At 43.8% G+C, this 21,311-nt stretch overlaps 1 protein-coding gene across 1 annotated transcript in view; it reads right to left on the bottom strand.

The window, feature by feature from the left end:
- Window positions 1-21,311, bottom strand: part of XDH (xanthine dehydrogenase) — a 91,774-nt gene that overhangs the window by 22,153 nt on the left and 48,310 nt on the right. Inside the window, exons 17-25 of the mRNA XM_015413747.1 lie at window positions 20,657-20,746; window positions 20,210-20,379; window positions 15,977-16,100; window positions 12,308-12,427; window positions 10,901-10,997; window positions 10,595-10,719; window positions 8,302-8,435; window positions 7,276-7,363; window positions 1,756-1,842 (exon numbers count right to left, since the gene is read on the bottom strand). Of these exons, the coding sequence (XP_015269233.1) occupies window positions 1,756-1,842; window positions 7,276-7,363; window positions 8,302-8,435; window positions 10,595-10,719; window positions 10,901-10,997; window positions 12,308-12,427; window positions 15,977-16,100; window positions 20,210-20,379; window positions 20,657-20,746 (1,035 nt within the window). The remainder of the gene's footprint in view (window positions 1-1,755; window positions 1,843-7,275; window positions 7,364-8,301; window positions 8,436-10,594; window positions 10,720-10,900; window positions 10,998-12,307; window positions 12,428-15,976; window positions 16,101-20,209; window positions 20,380-20,656; window positions 20,747-21,311) is intronic.

Raw genomic sequence — 21,311 nt, 5'->3', positions numbered from 1 at the left:
TACATAATATATAAAATACTTTCCCTCTCATAACCCATTTTCTTTCCCATCCCTAAGTGGGAGGGGAGGAATGAAAGACAAAAAGATAATTAAATAAAACAAAAGAAGAAGAAAAGAAGAAAACGGGAGGTGAACCTTATCGAAACAGATTTGCTTTATATTAGGTTTCACAGAGCTCTAAAAATTCAGCCCAAATTCCATTATAGTTCTCTGAAGCTCTATTCTTAAAGTATCAAATACTCGTCTTTGGACCGAAGACGACTAATACAAAAAAAGATCCCATAAATTCATTGAAACCCAGATAGGTTCCATAGATTGGGTCTCATGGACTACAATAATAGCTGAAAATGTGTTGTGCCTGGAGGGACATTGTTTCATATGTTATTGACTTGTCCCATCGTCACAGCATTCCAGCAAGAGGTGGGGAAACATAATGACATTGTCCTGGACCCATCTGTTCAGTTTAGCTATCGACCTACTCATAGGCTGTGTTTGGGAATGCTCATCAGCTACAAACTTTGTTAATAAGAATCTACATGTTTAATAAGCTGTATTTGTTCGATGGTTCTATAATAGCTAGCACTTAATTACACATTTTAATTCACAGAGCAACTTCAGAAAATACATTCCTGTAGTTAAGAGAGATAAAATACATTCCTGTAGTTAAGACTGGTGTGTATTCTATCACCACACTCAGCTAAGGGCATTCCATTGGTGCAAGTTTCATCAGCACAAGGTGCACCCTACTGATAGAGGACAGGATGTGCCAACAGAACACACCACCATTTGCTGAGCAAAGAGGTAGGATATAACCTGAGAAAGCATTCCTGAAATCACAGTTTATTGAAATGGTAGCGAAGATTTTGTAACTAAATCTAAAATGATCCCAACCAAAAATTACCATTGCAATCCTAAACAGAGTTACATCCTTAGGGGTCATTTCGTAGAAAAAGAGCTAGGGGAACTCATTAGCATAACTCATTAGCATATGCCACACACCCCTGACATCAGGGGCCCGGCGGTGGACCTGCAAGGCCAGCGGGAGTGTGAGGAAGCCCCGCCAAGGCCCACCCTGGCCCCAGGCAGGCAGGGGTGGGGAGAGGCGGGGAGGAAGCAACTTACCCTCCCTCTTCTCCTGCCTCCTCCTGGCTGAATGAGGGCTGGAAGCGGGGCGGCCGGAAGCAGGGGGCGGGGCTTCGTCATGTGCCCTGCCCCCCTGCACCTCACCCGGGGGAACTGTGTTCCCCCGCGTTCTCCCCCCGAAATGACCTCTGGATGTAACTTTATTTAAGATTGCACTGTACATGTTACATGCAAATGTGCAATGAAGCTCTGACATAATTTGATTTAACAAAAAGATTTGGGGAGGAGACAGTTTTAAGTGGAGGGAGAGGGTATAACCCTTTAGCTGACCACAGTTTTTCTCCTCCAAGTTCCCCAAAACTGCTTTTCTGCTGCATGTGTATTTATGCTCAAAAGTGTCTACAGAACCCACTGGGGAATATGTGTAGGAGAGATTTAAAACAGCAAACCCTGCCCCACTGCCCAAAATCACTTCCTCAAGAATCTTTCCCCAAGGTTCTTATCATTTTAAATAAAAGCCACTGAAACATTATTACACATATTTTAGCCATTTTAGCTCTATATATGCCCCCGGAATATTGTAATCTTTCCGTTAAAAAACTCAATACCTTACTTCTTTCTGTGCTGACAGGACCTGACCAAACAAGAACAGATCTGAATGTTTCTACTTACACCATAAGAAAGATCCACAGAGTTGCCTCCATTGCTATAATATGAAACTTCCAGACCAGTAATCCTTCCATTTTTCTTGAAACCAACCTGGAGGAGAGCAGAACAAAAGAAATAACATTGCAGAATTTAGCTTTTTCCAATTTCAGAAAGTTTTTTGGGGAGGAGTTGTATTTTTCACATGTGCATGTGTGTGTATGCACCTGGAAGTCATGGCAACCTCTGGTGACTGTGTGTGCACCTGGACATCATGGCAACCTCTGACAGAAAAGGCCCTGGCCCTAATTGAGGCTAAGTGGACTTTTGGGCCAGGGACTACCAGTAAATGTTGACCTGCAGAGCACAAGGCTCTCCAGAGAACATATGGGGAGAGACAGTCCCACAGGTATGCTGGTCTCAGACCACACACAGCTTTAAAGGTCAATACCATAACCTTGAACTGCATCTAGAACTTTAGTGAGGCAATAGCTGTTCAGACCCTGGATATTTAAAGTCAGACACTAATTCTCCCTAGGATGATATATGGGCATATGCTATAAACATTAACAACACAATTTTAACTGGTGTAACTTCACTCAGGATTGCCTGGAAGTCCCATTTACATTTGTTAATATTTATTTATTTATTGGATTTATATCCCACCCTCCCCGCAAATGGGCTCAGGGTGGCTCACAATTAGCAGCACCAGGGGACTTCTGGTTTTGGCAGTCGCCATGGCGGTCGCTTTTCCCGATCCTCTGGGAGAGGACTGCCAGGGCCGCAGTGAGGAGGGGCGCAATTGTCCGCACCACCCCCGGAGCCTCTGCAGGAGGCTCCTAGCCATGGGGAGCTAGAAGATTCTTCCTCCGGAGATTCTGCCGGTGAAAGGGGACTCTCTCCATGCCCCAAAGGTCCCGCCACGGAGCGTCCCAAATGGGAATTAGAAGCACACACCGGAGCAAGTGTTTGGTGGCTGAGCGATTTGCAAAGTAAAGCGGATCTATCGTTGAAATGTGAGTTGGAGTTTAAGCAAGAACCACTGAAAATTTAAGCAGAAACCTACCCTTCAAAAGCGAGGGGGGGACTCTCCTCCGATAAGAAAAACTAAGTGAACTTTGCATCTATATGAAAAGGGGGAAGGAATATTGAAGCAAGAGAGACTGAAATTAAAAGCATTTAAGAACTTACCAATCTGTATTGGGAGAATCAGAGACTGTGATAACTTGTAGAAAGAGTAAACAATCTCAAACATGGTGCCCATGAGGAAGGATGAGAAAGACAAACAAGTAAAACCAAAACTTCTTGCTGGAACTGCTGGCTTAGCGAGTCCTGCCCCTAGACAGGACACATCTACAGAGCTACAAAAGATGCTGACGGAAGCATTCTGATCCCTGCTGGACCAAGTGACGGCACTGCACAGCAAATTCGACGCACAGCAATTGCAATTGACTGAAATAGCCAAAAAACAGATAAAACTGAACAAGAAGTAAAAGAAGTGGATACCAACACCAAAAAGCTTAAAAAACAACTGCAGGTGATGGGGGGGAAAGAGAGTGATGGAGGAGTCTCAACTTTTACAGCTACAAATGGAGAGAGAAAGCTATGTCTTAAGATTTCAAGGTGTTCCTGAAGAAAAATCCGAGAATCTGAAACAGACTATGTGTGATGCATTAGGACCTATGGCAGATATAAAAACGGACACCTTACAAAGTGAAATAGATATGATCTGTAGATCATATCCAGAATTTACAAGGAAAAATAATCTGCCTGGGGAAGTGATTATAAGATTCTCTAGAAGACAAGTGAGAGATCAAATTCTCAAAGCGACAAATGGATCTACCTTGAAGATCAAAGACAAAGAAATAAAAGTATTAAAGGACATCCCATTTGAAATAAGAAGGAAGAGGAGGAAATATAGAGACGTGGTGATATTTTTACAAAAGAAAAACATCCCCTACAGATGGTTAGTACCCGAATGTACAATCTTCGAATTTATGGACAAGAAAGAAAAAATCGACTCTGTTGAAAAGGCACGAGAATTTCTGCGTCTACATAGTCGTCCATCAGGAGAGGTTGAAGCTGAGAAAGAGGACAGCACCAAAGACAGCGAAGAAGAAGGAGCAGCAGCGTCTCCAGACAAGGACTCAGACTCTAAATTAGGGGCAGCTGACCCAAACAAAAGCTATCATTTAAGAAAGCCAAAGTATATAAAAAAGATGTTATCACACTCAGAAAACTCTCAAGATGTATTGATATGTCTTATATTGCTTTTTAAGAAGTCAGAATTAATGGTGTTTAAAGTCATATTATTAGTATAAATTGATTGTTAGATGACCACATTCAATGAGCTTAAATTGAATTATGAGCTAAAAGCTAATTTTGGTAAGCAGTTTGTATGACCACCATCTCTTGGGTTTTTAGTGAGTTTTCTTTACTTTTACCCGTAGTATGTACTTTCCTTCCCTATTTTCGTTGTAGTTTTATAGTTTGTAGTTTATAGAAAATGCAAATTTAAAAAATCCACTTTGGGGGGCACAAAACGAGATCACATCCGGCCTGTGCTGAAAGCGCTGCACTGGTTGCCAATAGCGTACCGGGTTCGCTTCAAAGTGCTGGTTATTACCTTTAAAGTCCTATATCGTCAGGGACCAGCCTACCTAAGGGACCGCCTTGCCCCACATGTTCCCCCAAGGGCACTACGGTCGGGGAGCCGGAACCTATTGGATGTACCAGGCCCCCGCTCCATCAAACTAACTATGACCAGGAACAGGGCATTTTTGGTGGCGGCTCCTATCTGGTGGAATGAGCTCCCAGAGGAGATCAGGGCTCTGCGGGACCTAGCACAGTTCCGCAGAGCCTGCAAGACGGAGCTCTTCCACCAGACTTTCGAATAGGAGCCGCCGCCACCACCAGTGTACCACCAATGCACCAGTGTACCATCAACGCCCTGGATTTTCTGTATATGGATTTGCTGTATACGGATTTTCTGTATATGGACATCAGGACATAAGAACATAAGAACATAAGAGACGCCAATGTTGGATCAGGCCAAAGGCCCATCCAGTCCAACACTCTGTGTCACACAGTGGCCAGAAATACCAGTGCCATCAGGAGGTCCAGCAGTGGGGCCAGGACATTAGAAGCCCTCCCACTGTTGACCCCCCCCAAGGAGCTCTTCCGCCAGGCTTTCGAATAGGAGCCGCCGCCACCACCAGTGTACCACCAACGCACCAGTGTACCATCAACGCCCTGGATTTTCTGTATATGGATTTTCTGTATATGGACATCAGGACATGGGCATGTACCACCAATGCCCCCCCAAATAATGTCTGCATCATGGGTGAGAACGGGACGTTTGGGGGATGGCCATCTTGCTTTTAGAAAGTGTAACTTATGTCATTCAGAGGAGCATCAAAAATTATTTATCAACTGTGATGTATTTTTAATATTTTGTACTGTTTTTATTGTTTTATGTAGCAATATGCTTGTTAGCCGCCCTGAGCCTTCGGGAAGGGCAGGATAGAAATGTGAATAATAAATAAATAAATAAATAATTTTTTTAAAAAAAACCAAACAATTAGCGGCACCATGTACCAAGTCACATAAAACATATAAAAACAGAATAAAACAATCATACAGTACACAATTAAAGTGCTCGCAATAATGGTCGTTCATTCAATCAGTTAGGGATGGCATGCTATAAGGTGTAACACTAGAGTCCTGGTTCAGCGGTATACCAGCCGGCCACAAAGCTGTGGCTCAATCTCAATAAAGGGCCAACCTATTACCACGATGTTGCTAATAATACTAGTTGGTGGTAGTGATGGGCGGCTCCTAGTGAAAAGCCTGGTCTTGCAGACCCTGTTAAATGGTGCAAGGTCCTGCAGGGCCCTGATTTCCTCCGGGAGCTCATTCCACCAGGTAGGAGCCGCCACTGAAAAGGCCCTGGCCCTAGTAGCAGCAAGCCTGGCATCCTTAGGGCCTGGAACGATTAGACGATGTTGTGACCCCGACCGTAGTGCTCTCTGGGGTAGGTATGGGGAAAGGTGGTCCCTCAGGTATGTCGGACCCTGGCCATATAGGGCTTTAAAGGTAAGTACCAGCACCTTGAAGCAAATTCAGTATGCTATTGGCAGCCAGTGCAGTGCCTTCAGCTTAGGCTGGATGTGCTCCCATCTAGGGAGGCCCATCAAAAGCCTGGCTGCGGCATTCTGCACTAGCTGCAGCTTCCGGATTTGTGACAAGGGCAGGCCCATGTAGAGAGCATTACAGTAGTCTAATCTCGAGGTGACCATCACATGGATCACTGTAGCCAGGTCATCGTGGTTGAGGAAGGGAACCAACTGCCGAATCAGCTGAAGATGGTAAAAAGCTGACTTAGCAGTGGCTGCCACCTATGTCATGATGCGGGGCTAGGCAGGGGCGAGGTAGTCAGGATACAGTCTGAGGTCAAGAGCCAGTCACGCAAGTTAGCTGGAAATCAAGTCCAATACACAAAACAAAAGTGGGGTGATCAAGGTACAGTCCAAGGTCATGAGCCAGGCAAGCAAACCTACCAGGAAGCCAAGTTTAAAGCACAAACCATTAGAGTCATCAGGAAACCAGAGTCCAAAAGAGTCAAGAGCTAGAGAGTCAAAAGTTCGGGTTGCAGAATTGAAGCGTGGTCGTTCAAGCCGAGGTCAAGGAGCCGAGGAAATCCAGACAGGAACCAGAAGTTGGGATCATGAGCGAGGAGGTGCAGAGCTTTCGTCCGACGATTTGTCAGCATGAGGGCGTGGGTTAAATAGCCCATACGCCTGCTGGCAATTAGAGCGCCTCAAGCGAGTCCCGGCTCCTGCTAATACTCAGGGCTGAATGAGCATCTGCCACGCATAAGTGCCTCGTGCCGCCGGGCTGCCATCTCCCGGCGGCGCTGTTCCCTCAAGCAGGATATGGGTGGGGGCGAATCAGGAGGAGAACTGTCTGGGCGTGCTTTTGCCTCAGCTGTTGCTGGGGTAGCCTCTGGAATCTCAGCCCCATCAGGTGCGAGAGTTTCTGGCACTGAGAGCTCATCCCCAGCAGCACTTAGATCCTCTGCTGGGGCCGCTTGTTCACACTCAACGGGAGCTGCTTGCTCACAGTCAGCTGGAGCCGTGACAACCTGGGCCTCCATGGCTAAGGAGGAGTCCAGGAGCACTCCCAAGCTCCTCACCTCTGGCGCTGGCACCAGTGGTGCCCCGTCGAAAGTTGGGAGTGAGATCCCCATCCCCAGACTGCCCCGACTCAGGCACAGGACCTCCGTCTTCGTCGGGTTTAGTTTCAGCCGGCTCAGTCTAAGTCAATCAGCCACAGCTTGCAATGCCTGGTCCAGATCTTCTGGACTAGAGTCCGACCGGCCGTCCAACATCAGATAGAGTTGGGTGTCATCAGCGTACTGGTGACAACCTAGTCCAAACCTCTGGGCAATCTGGGCAAGGGGGCGCATGTAGATGTTAAATAACATCAGGGAAAGCACTGCCCCCAGAGGCATATGACCTTATCATCTAAAAACAAATTTCTAGTTACCTTATACTGTCCCAAAAAGGGGTGTCTCCCACCAGATATCAGCATATCTTCATCTCGATCCAGCATGCACCGTACTGGGCAGCCGGTTCTGAAAAGTTTACAAAAATAAGGCTGAGAATGAGACTGAGATGAGGGTATTTCTAACACACATTACAAGGCTGATTTCCAAAGGCACCACAATTACAGTTTCCTAAGGAGAGCCTATCTTAATCTCCATTTGGTTCTAACTAGATTATTGGACTCATGTCCCAAATCTATATTGGATTCCAGAAGTTCCAGTGCCACTTTTGGATTTACAAGGATCCAGTGGGTTCAGATAGTTCCAGTGTAGCCTCTGCAATGCAGTTGTGGGCTCACTGAACTGGTGAAGCATCTAAAAACTACTGTTTTGAACCCTACTTTAGTGGTTTAACTAACTTTTCCTTAGAAGGAAGAGAAGTTCTTTCCCCATAGTAAACTAAGGAGTTCTCTTTCACCTGAAGGTTTCTAAAAACGAGTGTGCTAGATCATCCTCTGCTAGTATTCCCAGCTCACCTCATAGTATTGTTTCTGCCCATCCACCCATCCCTCATAATAGGTTTGGGATCATCCTCTAATTCTAACCCATATCCAGTGGTGGTTTTTGCCTGCTGCCCATCCTTTATGTATGGCTTCACCCCAGCTATACCTGGATAGCAGAAGCTTAGCATATGTATGAAGACTGTACTGAGAAGGAAGCAAAAGCCCTGTTGGTCTACTGTTGCAAATAAAGTTCTGCCCTAGATCAACTTCTGGTCACACTGGCTTTGCTTCCCATAACATGAGGCATTATGAGTGACTTGGGTATTCCCATATTTCCAGATATTTTTGTGCCTCTCCTCCATGATGCCCAATACAAGTTCCAGTCTAAATACAAGAAAAATTATAAATTCATATGTGGAGCACATGTGCAAGCTTTGGAACGGAAGCATATGTGTTTTCTTAATCCCCTTAAACAGGGAGATGAACTAGGATGGAAAACCAGGACTTGAATTCATTGGAACTTACTTAACTGCAGCCACTGCAACAGCAGTTGAGACAATAGTGCTTCTTGTTTCTTTTCCTCCAAAACCTCCTCCCATTCTCTTTACTCGAACCACAATTCGATTTGATGGGACCCCTACTGCTTTGGCAACAAATTCCTAAAATGGAAACAAACCCCCCCCCCCAATATGCACAGCACATCAGTCCAGTGAGTAGCAATAAAGTTGCTGAGAAGAAAACACATATGTTGTCCTCTGCCTAAACAAGCTTTCATACATGTGATATTATGGCAAACACCTCTGTACCCTAAACTGGAAACCGACAGTAAAGTTTTGGATCTTTCTTTACCAGCTTGCCTAGGTATCATGTTATTGTCTTAGCATCAAGAAATAAATTGGATGCTTTCTCAGTTGCTTAGTTCTCTGTTTATTGGTTCAGAACTCTTCACAAAGATGGATGAAAATGTCAGGCTGGCAGCTTTGAAGAATAAAAGTTTCCCTTTTTCATGAGAGTGTAAAGCATTCCATTTCCCAAGAGCAACCTGTCAGTGTGCCTTACATGTATTCTTTCATCTTCACCAACACAATTTTGCTATTCAGCTTCCATCTCGAGCCAGTACTTTCTTTGTACTAAGACAGCCAACAGGTGGTAAACATCTCAGGGGAAAACATTCTGGAAGTGGAGAACAGCATTCTCTGGACTAATCCAAAGCAGATTCAACCACCCACACCTACTACCCAAGATGGTTAAGGAGACACAATCTCAACTTTCAATGTCCATAAGCCTCTGAACATGAGAAGATAGGAGCAAATGAGAGTAGGCTCTGCTCCTTAGTCTCTGGCTTTGTCATGAGCATTCAGTACTTGCCAATACTACAAAGAGGATAAACAACATCTTAGATCAGGGGTCCCCAACCTTTTTGAGCCTGTGGATACCTGAGGGATTCTGACACAGGGTGGTGGGAGAAACTACAAAATGGCAGCTACAGGAGGTGGAACCAGTCACAAAGAGGCTGCTGCAGGAGGTGGAGTCAATGCTCCCTCTAAGCTGTGGAGTCTTGTGAGCAAAAATTCTATTTTGTGAGCTACTGGCTTTAAGGTTGTGAGCGAGCGATTTGGCTACTGCATAAATTAGTTTGCTCTGGAGCCATCCTTCCTGAGCTAAGACAAAAATGTGTGAGCCGGAAGCTAAAAAACTGTGAGCTAGCTCACACTAACTCAGCTTAGAGGCAACACTGGGTGGAGCCAACCACAAAATGTCAGGGAGGGAGGTCATGCACAACTCTAATAGTAACCCTTCCGTATTTCAGGCAGAAGGTCTGTTTATCAAGATGCCTTTTAAAAATGAACATACTGTTTTAAAATATTTCCTTGCATACACATAGCTTACCTTTAGTTATATTACTCTCCTGGCTTTCCATAAACTATGCAAAACTGAATTATTCAAGAAGGCTTTTCTACACAGACAATAGCACAAAATTATTCACAAAGTTATTTGGACAAATTACTGACTGATTAGTTTGTCATGTCATGTTCATGCCTATAATGTAAATAAATAGCATAACTAAGGAACCTTGTGCTGTGGTGGCAGCTGCGGCCAAAGCAACTTTTTAAAAATCTGCACAGCCAATCAACTCTCCAAAGGCCAGTCAGAAGCCCTGCTAGGCAAAGGCCCCACTTGACTCCACCCACTTTCTAAAAACACCTGGCAGGTGCCAGGAAAGGTGTTGGTGGGTGCCATAGTGTTCATGGGCAACACATCCGGGACCCCCTGTCTTAGATCACTCAACGGGTCCAGAAGGCAGCAGCACATCTGCTGAAGGGACTACATCAAATCTAAATTACAGCAGTATCAAATCAATTGTTTCTAGGTCTAGTTCAAGGTGCTCTGGACCTTAAAGGTCTAGTTATAGTCTGTGGTCCCTACACTCTAAAGAAGGCTTCTCCCATAATGAGCTTGGATGGTCATCCCATCTTTCTGTTCCTGCCCCAAAAGAGACAGTGTCATTTCCTGGACCAGAAGGTCTTTGGTGGCAGCCCTATCCTTGTAGAACAGGCTGGATTTTAGATGACTAATATTAGAGTTTTATATGGAAGCGACTTTGAACACGGGAAAGCAATATAATAATATATTAAACAAATGAATGAACTGACCCAGATGTAAACAGTTAAATGTAAAGATTTCACACACATTATAGTCTTCATACTTCATTTTTAGTTAGCTTGGTAAGTCTAACGAGCAGCACTCCAAAAATCAATCAAATCTGTACAGCCCCCCCCCCCCAATATCAAAGCCACTCCCAGACAGGACAGGTCACCTGTGTGACTGCTGGATTCTGGGTAGATACAAAGAGTTCCATTTCTCCATCTTCCCCTTTTGGCACAGCAATTGTGCAGTGAGTCTCCAAATAAAAATGCTCCTGGCCACCTATGTAGATTTCCCCTGAAAAATAAATGAAGCCCACGATAAAAGTTGATCAGAAACCAACCAGTCAAATGAAGATATTTTAATGAAATGCGAAACCTATTATGCAAATATTAGTTATTTGATGGTAACTGCATAACAAAGGCCCACAGCTATATAGAGCGGGAAAGAGACCAGATGAACTGGTCTTCATGCTCACCTTCCACAATATGATCAGCTTCTTCAAACCCTTTCTGAATATTTCCTTTTTCAATCTTCCTTATAAGGTCAAAAAAAGACTGTTTCTCAATGGCTTCCTGTCCAAATGACAATAAGTTACTTGCAGTTGCAGCAACCAACTTTGCTGTATATAGACTTCTGATCATCTCTACCTTTTCTATTGAACCTAACAAGGAGTTTTGCATAATTTAGCCAAAACTGGATTGATATAACACATGCTTCCATATAGCAATTATCTATTTCTATTATGTCACTGTAGCAGTTGAATCTTGTCATGGCAAAGTGGGGGGAAAACTGTACATAATAAAATTCCCTGTTACAACTTTAGAAGCCTTACTCTCTATTGAATCTTGTCACACTATGTTTATCTCTTATTAACTTGGAACAACATGGTAATAAATGTCTACTACAGCCTCACTCTATTTATTGTTCTTTATAGTTATTATACTGAAACGAAGGAGGTCTGAACCTGGAAATGACTGGATGGACTTAGTCAACGTGCACTGGACCATTTCAGGGAACTGCTGCCCTGGAGTGCCACTGGCACCCAGAAACAAGCTGAGCCAATTCTCAGTTGTGCTAGTAGGTTGGACCCAACCATAGCGACAATTAATAGGTGAGCCTATACCCATTGTTGTTGTTGTCATGGTCATCATCATCATCGTTAACAAAAATTACATCCCACATTTTTGCCCTTACAAGGGCCACCAAGGTAGCTATCAGCTTATAACATACAAGATAAAATTACGTTATAAAATCATTAAAATCAACTCTGTAGTGTTTTGTACCAACTGAAGTTTCTGAACCATTGTCAAGGGAAGCCCCAGGTAGAGCACTCTCCAGTAATCTAATCTTGATGTAACCTGTGCATGTACCTCAGTGGCCAGATCTTTTCTGCCCAGGGAAGACTGCAGCTGACTAACCAGTCAAAGATGATAAAAGGTACTCTTGGCCACACTGCCACCAGATTATCCAGCAGCAGGCCTGCTGGAGTACCCTCAGACTACAGACCTGTGCCTTCAATTGGCCAGATCTGAGCCAAGAGACTTTGCTCCTGGGCCATTTTTAATACCCCACCCCCACCTTCAGCACCTAGGACTTTATTTCAATATGACATCCAATAGTGAGACAGAAGAAAGACCAAGTGGGAAACACATGTTGCTCACTATAGATTATTCATGGGCTATGTACTGACTACCCTACATTTGCTAAATAATCAGTCTATACAACTAATGTTACATGTTTTCTATTTTATACAGATTCAGAACTACACATAACCATATTAAATCAGTAAAAACATCCCCAAATGACTATTTTTAAAAGTATCTAAGCAGCTAGCGTTCCATAGGTTTGAACTGGAACATATCTCATATTTGTGCCTCCTTACCTCAATGGTGACAATTGGTGTAAGCTCTTCATATGTAATCTTGACAACTCTAGCAGCTCTCCGGGAATGTTCTTGTGTGTCTGCCATTACCCCGCCAATGATGTGGCCAACACATGTGACCTAGAAGTCAGACAGTTTAGTTTACTTGTGGAACTTTTCTTTGATCTCATTGATTTCATTTTGGAGAGATTATTATTTTTGAAAATCACAGCTGCTGTGGTGTAACATTTACAGTTCCATTCTAAGCAGAACTGCACCTTTCTGAATATAGTGAAGTTAAAGAGGTTAGAAAGGTGCAACTCTGCTTATTTGTTTATTTATTTATTTATTTCATTAGATTTCTTAACCGCACTTCCCCGCTTAATCGGGGCTCAGGGCAGTTTACAATGACATAATTCAATACAATTTTAAAACCAATTAAAACTACAGGGATTCAATATTAAAACATTCAGCATAAATATTTAAACACTTTAAAAAACAAGATGGCATATCTAGCATTCAGATTTTCATGGAGGGGGAGGGGAGGGTACTGGGCAGATGTAAGGGATCCTTCGCTGGCCTCAACGAAAGGCCTGGCGGAACATCTCTGCCTTGCATGCCCTGCAGAACTTAATAGCTCAGACAGGGTACAGAAGTCATTCAGCAGAGAATTCACCAGGCTAGGGCCAAGGCTGAGAAATCCCTGGCCCTGTTGAGGCCAGCCAGATATCTTTGGGGCTGGGAATCACCAGGAGATTCTTATCTGCTGACCTCAATGCCCTTTGGGGAACATATTGGGAGAGGTGGTCCTGAAGGTCCGTCGGTCCCTGATTGTTAAGGGCTTTAAAGGTGAGCACCAAAACCTTGAATCTGATCTGGTGCTCCACTGGCAGCCAGTGCAGCTCGCCCAGCCCTGGATGGATATGTCAGGGCAGTTTACAATGACATAATTCAATACAATTTTAAAACCAATTAAAACTACAGGGATTCAATATTAAGCATAAATATTTAAACACTTTAAAAAACAAGATGGCATAGCTAGCATTCAGATTTTCATGGAGGGGGAGGGGAGGCTGCCGGGCAGATGTAAGGGATCCTTCGCTGGCCTCAACGAAAGGCCTGGCGGAACATCTCTGCCTTGCATGCCCTGCAGAACTTAATAGCTCAGACAGGGTACAGAAGTCATTCAGCAGAGAATTCACCAGGCTAGGGCCAAGGCTGAGAAATCCCTGGCCCTGTTGAGGCCAGCCAGATATCTTTGGGGCTGGGAATCACCAGGAGATTCTTATCTGCTGACCTCAATGCCCTTTGGGGGACATATTGGGAGAGGTGGTCCTGAAGGTCCGTCGGTCCCTGATTGTTAAGGGCTTTAAAGGTGAGCACCAAAACCTTGAATCTGATCTGATCGCACAGCACTGGATGGATATGTGCCCCCTGTGGAGTCCCCATAAGGACCCACGCAGCTGCATTTTGTACCAGTTGGAGCTTCCAGGTCAGTCTCAAGGGTAGCCTTACATAAAGCAAGTTACAATAATCCAACCTGGAGGTGACCGTTGCATGGATTACTCTGGCAAGGTCAGGGAGAGACAGGTAGAGGGCCAGCTGCCTAACTTGGTTCAGTTGGAAAAACGCCTGCTGTACAACTTTGGCGATCTGGGCCTCCATTGATAGAGCAGGGTCCAAGGTCACCCCCAGGCTCCTGATGGTAGGTGCCGGTGTCAGAGGCACCCCATCAAGGGCTGGGAGTTGACAAGGGTTGCACTGTAACTTGTTTAAAACATGTTAAGCAATAGTTTAAGAACACAGCCTCGTTCACATTGTAAAACAGAAGTGGATTTATGTCTGCATCAGTTCAGTTGCCTATGACCTTCTACTTCAAATATAGAAAGCTTGCGTCCAACCCCATTTTTTGTCATTAACTATCCTTGATTTATAATTACTAATTACTTCCCAGTTTGTACATGCTAGTTAGTACAATGAAGCTAGAACTTCATTTAAGAAGTGTTAATCTCCCCAAAATTAGTTTGCACAAATGTCCTGCACCATTTTTCATCCCAGCCTTTGTATACTCCTCCATCATTATAGACTTTCCTTATTTTAAAAAAATACATAAATCCATCTCTTCTGTTAATTGGGGCAGGGGGACAGGGAGGAGTGATAAAGTACTAGAAATCCTAACAAACGGAGCACATTTTCCAAAGGTTTGGTCCTAAACAGAAATATATTCCACCAACAGAATTACTCAGGAGCATGTCTTTTATACTGGTAACCAATGCTCCCTCTAAGCTGTGGAGTCTTGTGAGCAAAACGTCTACTTTGTGAGCTTTTGGCATTAAAGTTGTAAGCAAGCGATTTGGCTACTGCATAAATTAGTTTTCTCTGGAGCCCTCCTTCCTGAGCTGAGACAAAAATGTGTGAGCCAGAGGCTCAAAAACTGTGAGCTGGCTCACACTAACTCAGCTTAGAGGGAACACTGCTGGTAACCCAGGCTAGCATAAGATTGACCTATCTCGGAAGCTAAGCAGGGTCAGCCTTGGTCAGTACGTGGATGGGAGACCACCATGTGAGTCCAGGGGCAATACACAAAGGCAGGCAGTGGCAAATCACCTCTGAATGTCTTTTGCCTTGAAAATCCTCCAGGGTCGCCGTAAGTCGGCTGCGACTTGATGGCAAAAAGAAAAGGGCTATATTATAATGAAAGGTATTTTTCTAAAGTGAATAGGATTGTGGACTACCCCATTGCATACAATTGCGTACAGAATGCATTATGTTTGCCTTATGTGTTATCCTCTCACAGGATTGTTTCCAGCTTAAGTAATATCACTTTCTGCACTGTTTAACATATCATGTCTAATCATGTTTATGCTTTATTTCAGATTTCTGTAATCATAGTCATATTATATTGCTTATGAGATGTCTCATCCTACTGATTAAATTGACTCACACTTTGTAATCCACCTTGTGTCTCAGAATGAGAAAGGCAGACTACATGTAAAGTCAATAGATAAATGAAGGCTGCGGTCACACGGAACGGTAGCCACACAAGTGAGACGGAAGACAGGCGGAGTTTCCGGGCGCGATCTCACCAGCACATCTGGGAAGCATAGCACTCCCGTAGCTCAACTGAGGCTTCCCGCTGAAACTGCGTGGCAAAAAACTAGTACCTCGGAGGTACTAGTTTCTGGAAACTGTGGGGCAAGGGTGGGCGTCTGATCGTGTTTCCGGTGGCATCTGGCACCCGCCCATGTCCCCTTGCAAATAAAGGGTTTTTTTCCCCAAGTCTCTGTGGATGCGCAGACGCACCCAACGGAGCATGCGCATTTGTCGTGTACAGGAAAAAAGACAACCGGTTTGCCGCGCCACGCGCTTCTTCGTTGCACACCGGCTTGTCCTATGATCAGCACCTCTCCCTTCCCACGGAACCTCCACGGTACCTCCACAGGACCTCCACGGGAGGTCTGATCGAGTAACCGCGCGGTAGTTTGCCCCGGGGCAAACAGCCACACTTCCCTACCGCAGTTTCCTGCCCGTGTGACCGGGGCCTATATAAATCTAAGACCATTGATTTCAATGGATTTAGAAGAGTATAACTCTTCGTAGGTTTGCCCTGTAAGATTCCTAAGAATAAGCAACCAAGTAACATTTTCATATTTGTACATGTTAAAAATGTTGAAGAAGCAAAATACATACAGTGTCTTCTGCAAAGACAGTTTCATCATTTTTCATTCCATTGACATTACTCCCAGGAACATCCTTGGCAGAGACAAAACATACAAAGCCAGGCACTTTCTGGGCCTCTGTTGTATCAACAGAACTGGGGAGGGAAAAAATAGCACAGAGAAAGATTACTGAAGGTGGTATTACTAGAAATGAGGAAATGCACCATATTTTATTTAGTTTTATATTCATTTATATTTTTGTTACTGACTCTAGTTCTCCACTTTTCACTGTCGGTTTTATAATTTGCATTGTGTAAGCATCTTGCATGTGGTTATTTATGCATATAATATATGTCACATTAATGTATAATGCTTATTTGTTGACATGCAAATAATATTGAAAAATGTTGAAAAAATAACATTGAAATAAGGATGCAAGGTAATGGAAAATGGCATTAAAATAAAGAATCATGGGCTCAGTTCATACAAGAGAAAATAAATCAAAATTGGGAGTCAAAACAGCTTAAAAGCCGAATGGTGGTGGCACTTCTCTAGAACATTCCACACGCTCCGGAATTGGCTGGCCTCCAACATTCTAAACAGTTTGCTGTTCCTCTCCCCCCCCCCCTAGCCAGTCAGAACACAGAGGTTATTTGCATATGGAGCCTCATTGGCCTTTGCTTCAGAACACAGAGTTCGTTTGCATATGCGACTTGATTGGCTTTTGCCTCTAACATTCTAAACAGTCTGCTGTTCTGAGGTAAAATGTGTCCAATCTCCAGGTGAGGGCTGGAGATCACTCAGAATTACAACTGCTTTCCAGATGGCAGAGATCAGTTCCCCTGGAGACAATGGTGGGCTCTGTATCCTTATATGCTGCTGAGGTGGCCCCCGTATGACAGCCAATGTGACGTAGCAGTCAGGGCTTTAGAGCACGGGAGAGGCTGCAGGTGTGTGGGGGGTGGAAAGCTAAAGAGTGAGAGGGAAATAAAGGTAGGTTGATGATAGGCTGGGAAGGAGATAGGGTTGCCAACTCCAGGTGGGAAATTCCTGGAGATGTGAGGGATGGAGCCTGGAGAGGATGAGGTTTCAGGAGGCATGGGACCTCGGACAGGTACAAAGCCATAGACTTCTCCCTCCAAACCAACCATTCCCTTCTAGGGAACCATCATTGCCAATCTCCAGGTGAGGGCTGGAGACCACTCAAAATTACAACTGCTCTTTAGGTAGTAGAGATCAGTTCCTTTGGAGAAAATGGTGGACTCAGTGTCATTATATCCTGCTGAGGTCGCCACAACAAATTGACACTGAGTGTCCAAGGCCAGGGCACCCGCCCAGAGCATCTTTCTAGAGGTCGTTGTATTTATTTCCACAATGGGCCTTTTTCCTAGTCTAAATATATTGCTCAAGTAGGGTTTTCTGGTTAAATGATACTCTAAACAAAGTCTGCCAAAATTCCAAGATATAAGAACAGATACATTTTATTTTAGCAGACTGTATAGCTTGCCCTTTTAGAGGTGCTTCCAGCAGTACAGTTTGTATGCTCCCTTAAGAGATTATTGTGGATTACATGTTTTTTCTGAAATTCTAAACTCAGTTATTAGTGTGGATGATATGTAGTCTAGTAGGACAAGAAACAGGAATAGCAGGAGGGGACTTGACGGGCCTGAACTATTTTAATGAGTGATTCGGCAGTCATTGTGCCTGTTTAAGTTGCACAATAAAATGAGCCTTGAACTTAAATTGTACTCACTTACCTGATACCACATTACAATACATCTCATACCACATATAGAGGTCCTCAAATTGTGGCAGCTTCAGTGGATGGACTGTATGGCATCTCATCCTTATTGAGCTCCTCCCCCCCCCCAACCCCACTTTCCCACATTAGAGTTCTGAGACACCGGGTCCAGGTTGGGGATCACCTGATTTTGGGGGCTTCCGCCCACTTCTGGCCAGGTGGCCAGCAGGGGAAACTCCACCCCCGAACAGCAATGACGCACAGCGACATCATCACGTCAGTGATATCATTGTGTCAGTGATGTCATTGCATCTGCTTTTGGGGGCAAAACTCTATGGTTTGAGCCCAATTTTAACCATAGAGTTTGCCTAAAAAGCAGAACATTGCCTTGCGACATCACCAATATGATGACATCACTTCTGCATGATGTCATCCACTCCCGGACCACCACCCCAAATCCCCCTGACAGCACAATGATCACACCTGGCAACCCTATCCCACACTCTGCCCCCAATCTCCAGGAATTTCCCAATCCAGAGGTGGCAACCCTACCTGTGAGGTAGTCTTTGCTAAGGCAGAGTGACTGGCCCAAGGTCACCTAGCAGACTTTCGTGGCAGGAACAGATGGTAGAGGATTTACTCAGTTCAAGAACTTTTTAATTCATATTTGAAACTGTCAGGAGCTACAGCCTGCTTTACAGAGTACATTACCTGAGGAATGCTAGAAAAGGCTAGGGGTCTTTGTGAACAATCTTCTTCCAGATAGAAGACAATGCACGTCACTTCCCTGAATGTATACTGAGCCTTCTGGCATAGAAACTCTTTATGTCAGGAGGGGTGAACTTTGCAGTGACAAGCTCCTGAGCATTCCTGTACTACTGGGGAGCTGTTACTACAACAGTACACAGATGTCTTTCCAGTGGCTCCCACATGGCAATCACAGCTCACAAATCAGCCTTCAGTGATCCAGATTTCTCATGTTTTTCCAAGTCTACATGGCCTATGTCAGTAACATTCTCCTTTTGTCTGAAGAGCTGGGTCTAAATTGCATCTGACAAAGTGGTCTGTTGCTTATGAAACTTCATGCCACAGTACATTTGTCAATCTTTAAAGTGCCATGACACTTTATTTTTGCATTTTCACATGGCATTTACCCTTCACGGGCCAGTTGAATATATTATATTTTATGGTACCATGAGATGTAATTAGAACAAAGTAAGTATTTTTAAGCAATGAGACACAGAAAATGACCAAGACAAGTACCATAGAGAAAGCACAGTGGTTTTAAAAAACAAAAGACCCTTTCCAAAAACACATTGCAAAAGTCTTTATAGTCATGTAATCAACTCTATAAAAATAAGAAATAGCTTAAAAGAAAATAGTAGGTTTTTTTATTTAATTTTTGCTCAGTGAATAAATATATTTTACCAAAGGGATGGAATATATTTCCCAGACTGTTAAATTCCTAGTTTTATCACGAATGCCATTGCCTTGCTATTCATAAAAACCTAAGTAATTTGTTCTAGGACATAAAAAGGACATGTGCCTAGAATGTTAGTACGTGATGACTCTGCAACAAATCCTTGGGAATTATGACCAGGAACCAGTCACAGGACGCTAGCCCAGTACAATTCTTAACTCTTGTTGTTTGAACAGCGGATTCCTTCTTTGCCGTATTGCAGTCTTGGGGGGGGGGGGTAGAGAATAAAACAGCACCATTATTGTTGTGAGGGCAAAACGTACGATTCATCCCAGCACTGGGTAGCTTATTGACTGAGATCCCATTTTAGGGAGGGAGGGCATTAAGTTTGAATAACCAGAAGGCACAGAGACATCCTGTGTCCTCCCTCGGAAGTCCTTGCAATCTAAAAGCCATGCAAAATACCCACCCGACACAGCATAATGGTGGTCACAGGACTAGTATATAAGAGAGAAATTTCTGTTACAGATGCAAAGTTCAGTGGTAGAGCACTTGCTTTGCATTCAGAAAATCCCAGGCTCAAGCCATGGCACCTACAGTTTTAAACAGGGCTTTTTTTGTAGACAAAGCCCAGCAGGAACTAATTAGCATATTAGGCCACACCCTGACAGCACAGCTCATTAGCATATTAGGCCACACCCCATGTTACCAGAAGTAACCTTTTGCTTCTTATTCTGTTTACCTTATTTGTTGTCAAAACCCAGGGCTTTTGTGTGTGTGTAGCAGGAACTCCTTTGCATGTTAGGCCACACATCCCTAATGTAGCCAATTCTAATGAGTTTCTGCTGTTGGGTGTGGCCTATTATGCTAATGAGTTCCTGCTGGGTGTGGCCAACTCGGGAGCCAGCCGGAACTCCGTTCCTGTGCGTTCCTGCCCAAAAATAGCCCTGGTTTTAAATAAAGGATCAGGTAACAGGTGACCTCTGCCTGAGACTCTGAAAAGCCACATCCAAGCACAGTAGACAATACTGGGCTAATAAGGGTCTGACTCCGTACAGAGTGGCTCCTTGTGTTCATGGGTGTGTGTTCCATTCCAAACTTACATAATTTTAGCATGGGCTTTGGTGCTGGTAACAAGTGTTAGGTAGAGCTCATTCTCATAGCGAGGTATATCATCACAATAGACTGCTTCTCCGCTTGCCTGTTTGGCTGCTGAAAGATGCACCATGGGTCGTCCCACCATATCTTCAATGGACTGTCCTGCGGGTACTTCCTGTAACAACAAAAAATTCCAAAGTTCTTTCTTAGGGCTGTGAGTCAAATGATGATGCCAATATTCATCACATTCTATCAAGCGTGGAAAGTGCTCACATGTTCTTCAATCATAAAAAGACAATAAATAAGTACAAAAGGCAAGGATTAGTGAAAATGCACATCTATTTCATGGAATGACATAAAACACGGCAAAAAATAAAGGCTGGCCAAGTTGATAGTATAGGTGGCACTGGAAGGCGTGATCTTATCTGGATCACTGGATTCTTCCCACTTACTTGGAAAAGTTGCACATTGTTAACGGGATCTTTATGGTATAACTCAGTGGCACTTGTATACCTAGATGGGACCACTTCATCAAGATTGTTCTGCAAAAACAAATATAAAACTCCAGATTAATTTAATCTCCTGAGGAAGTTTACAAACTTTTTACAGCTTTAATTTGTACAAGAAGGTTACTTGGTTTTAAGTTTCTGATACCATAGTCTCCCTATGCTACTTGCCCACTCAACTGGGAAAGCAACCCACTTTGTGACTTGTGTACAAGATTAATAGTGTGGTCCTATCAATTGATTTTAATGGCCTTAGACTGGGGTAACTCTGCATAGGATTGCATTGTAAAATGGCAATCCTAAACAGGTATACTCAGAACCCTACACAAGTCTATTCATTTGGGCTTGCTCCCAGAAAAGTATTCTTAAGGATTGCACTGCAAATGTCCCAAAGCACCTGTTTAGCCCTCCTGTTCTCATGAATTATTCTATTTTGCACTAGTCAGGTTTGTGGATCAAGTATATGGCAGATTAATAGTAGAAACACTGGAAAACACATTCAAAAATCCAATAGGTCCTTCACTGAGGAAACTGCAGTAGCAAAGAGATTATGTGATGGACTTCGTTCCTCATCAGATAACCTGATGATATATCCAACAGG

Source organism: Gekko japonicus, unplaced genomic scaffold (assembly GCF_001447785.1).
Source record: "Gekko japonicus isolate JY-2015 unplaced genomic scaffold, Gekko_japonicus_V1.1 scaffold710, whole genome shotgun sequence".
NCBI classification, from domain to species: domain Eukaryota; kingdom Metazoa; phylum Chordata; class Lepidosauria; order Squamata; family Gekkonidae; genus Gekko; species Gekko japonicus.
The sequence above is the reverse complement of the archived record's forward strand: the minus strand, read 5'-3'. Positions and strand labels throughout refer to the sequence as shown.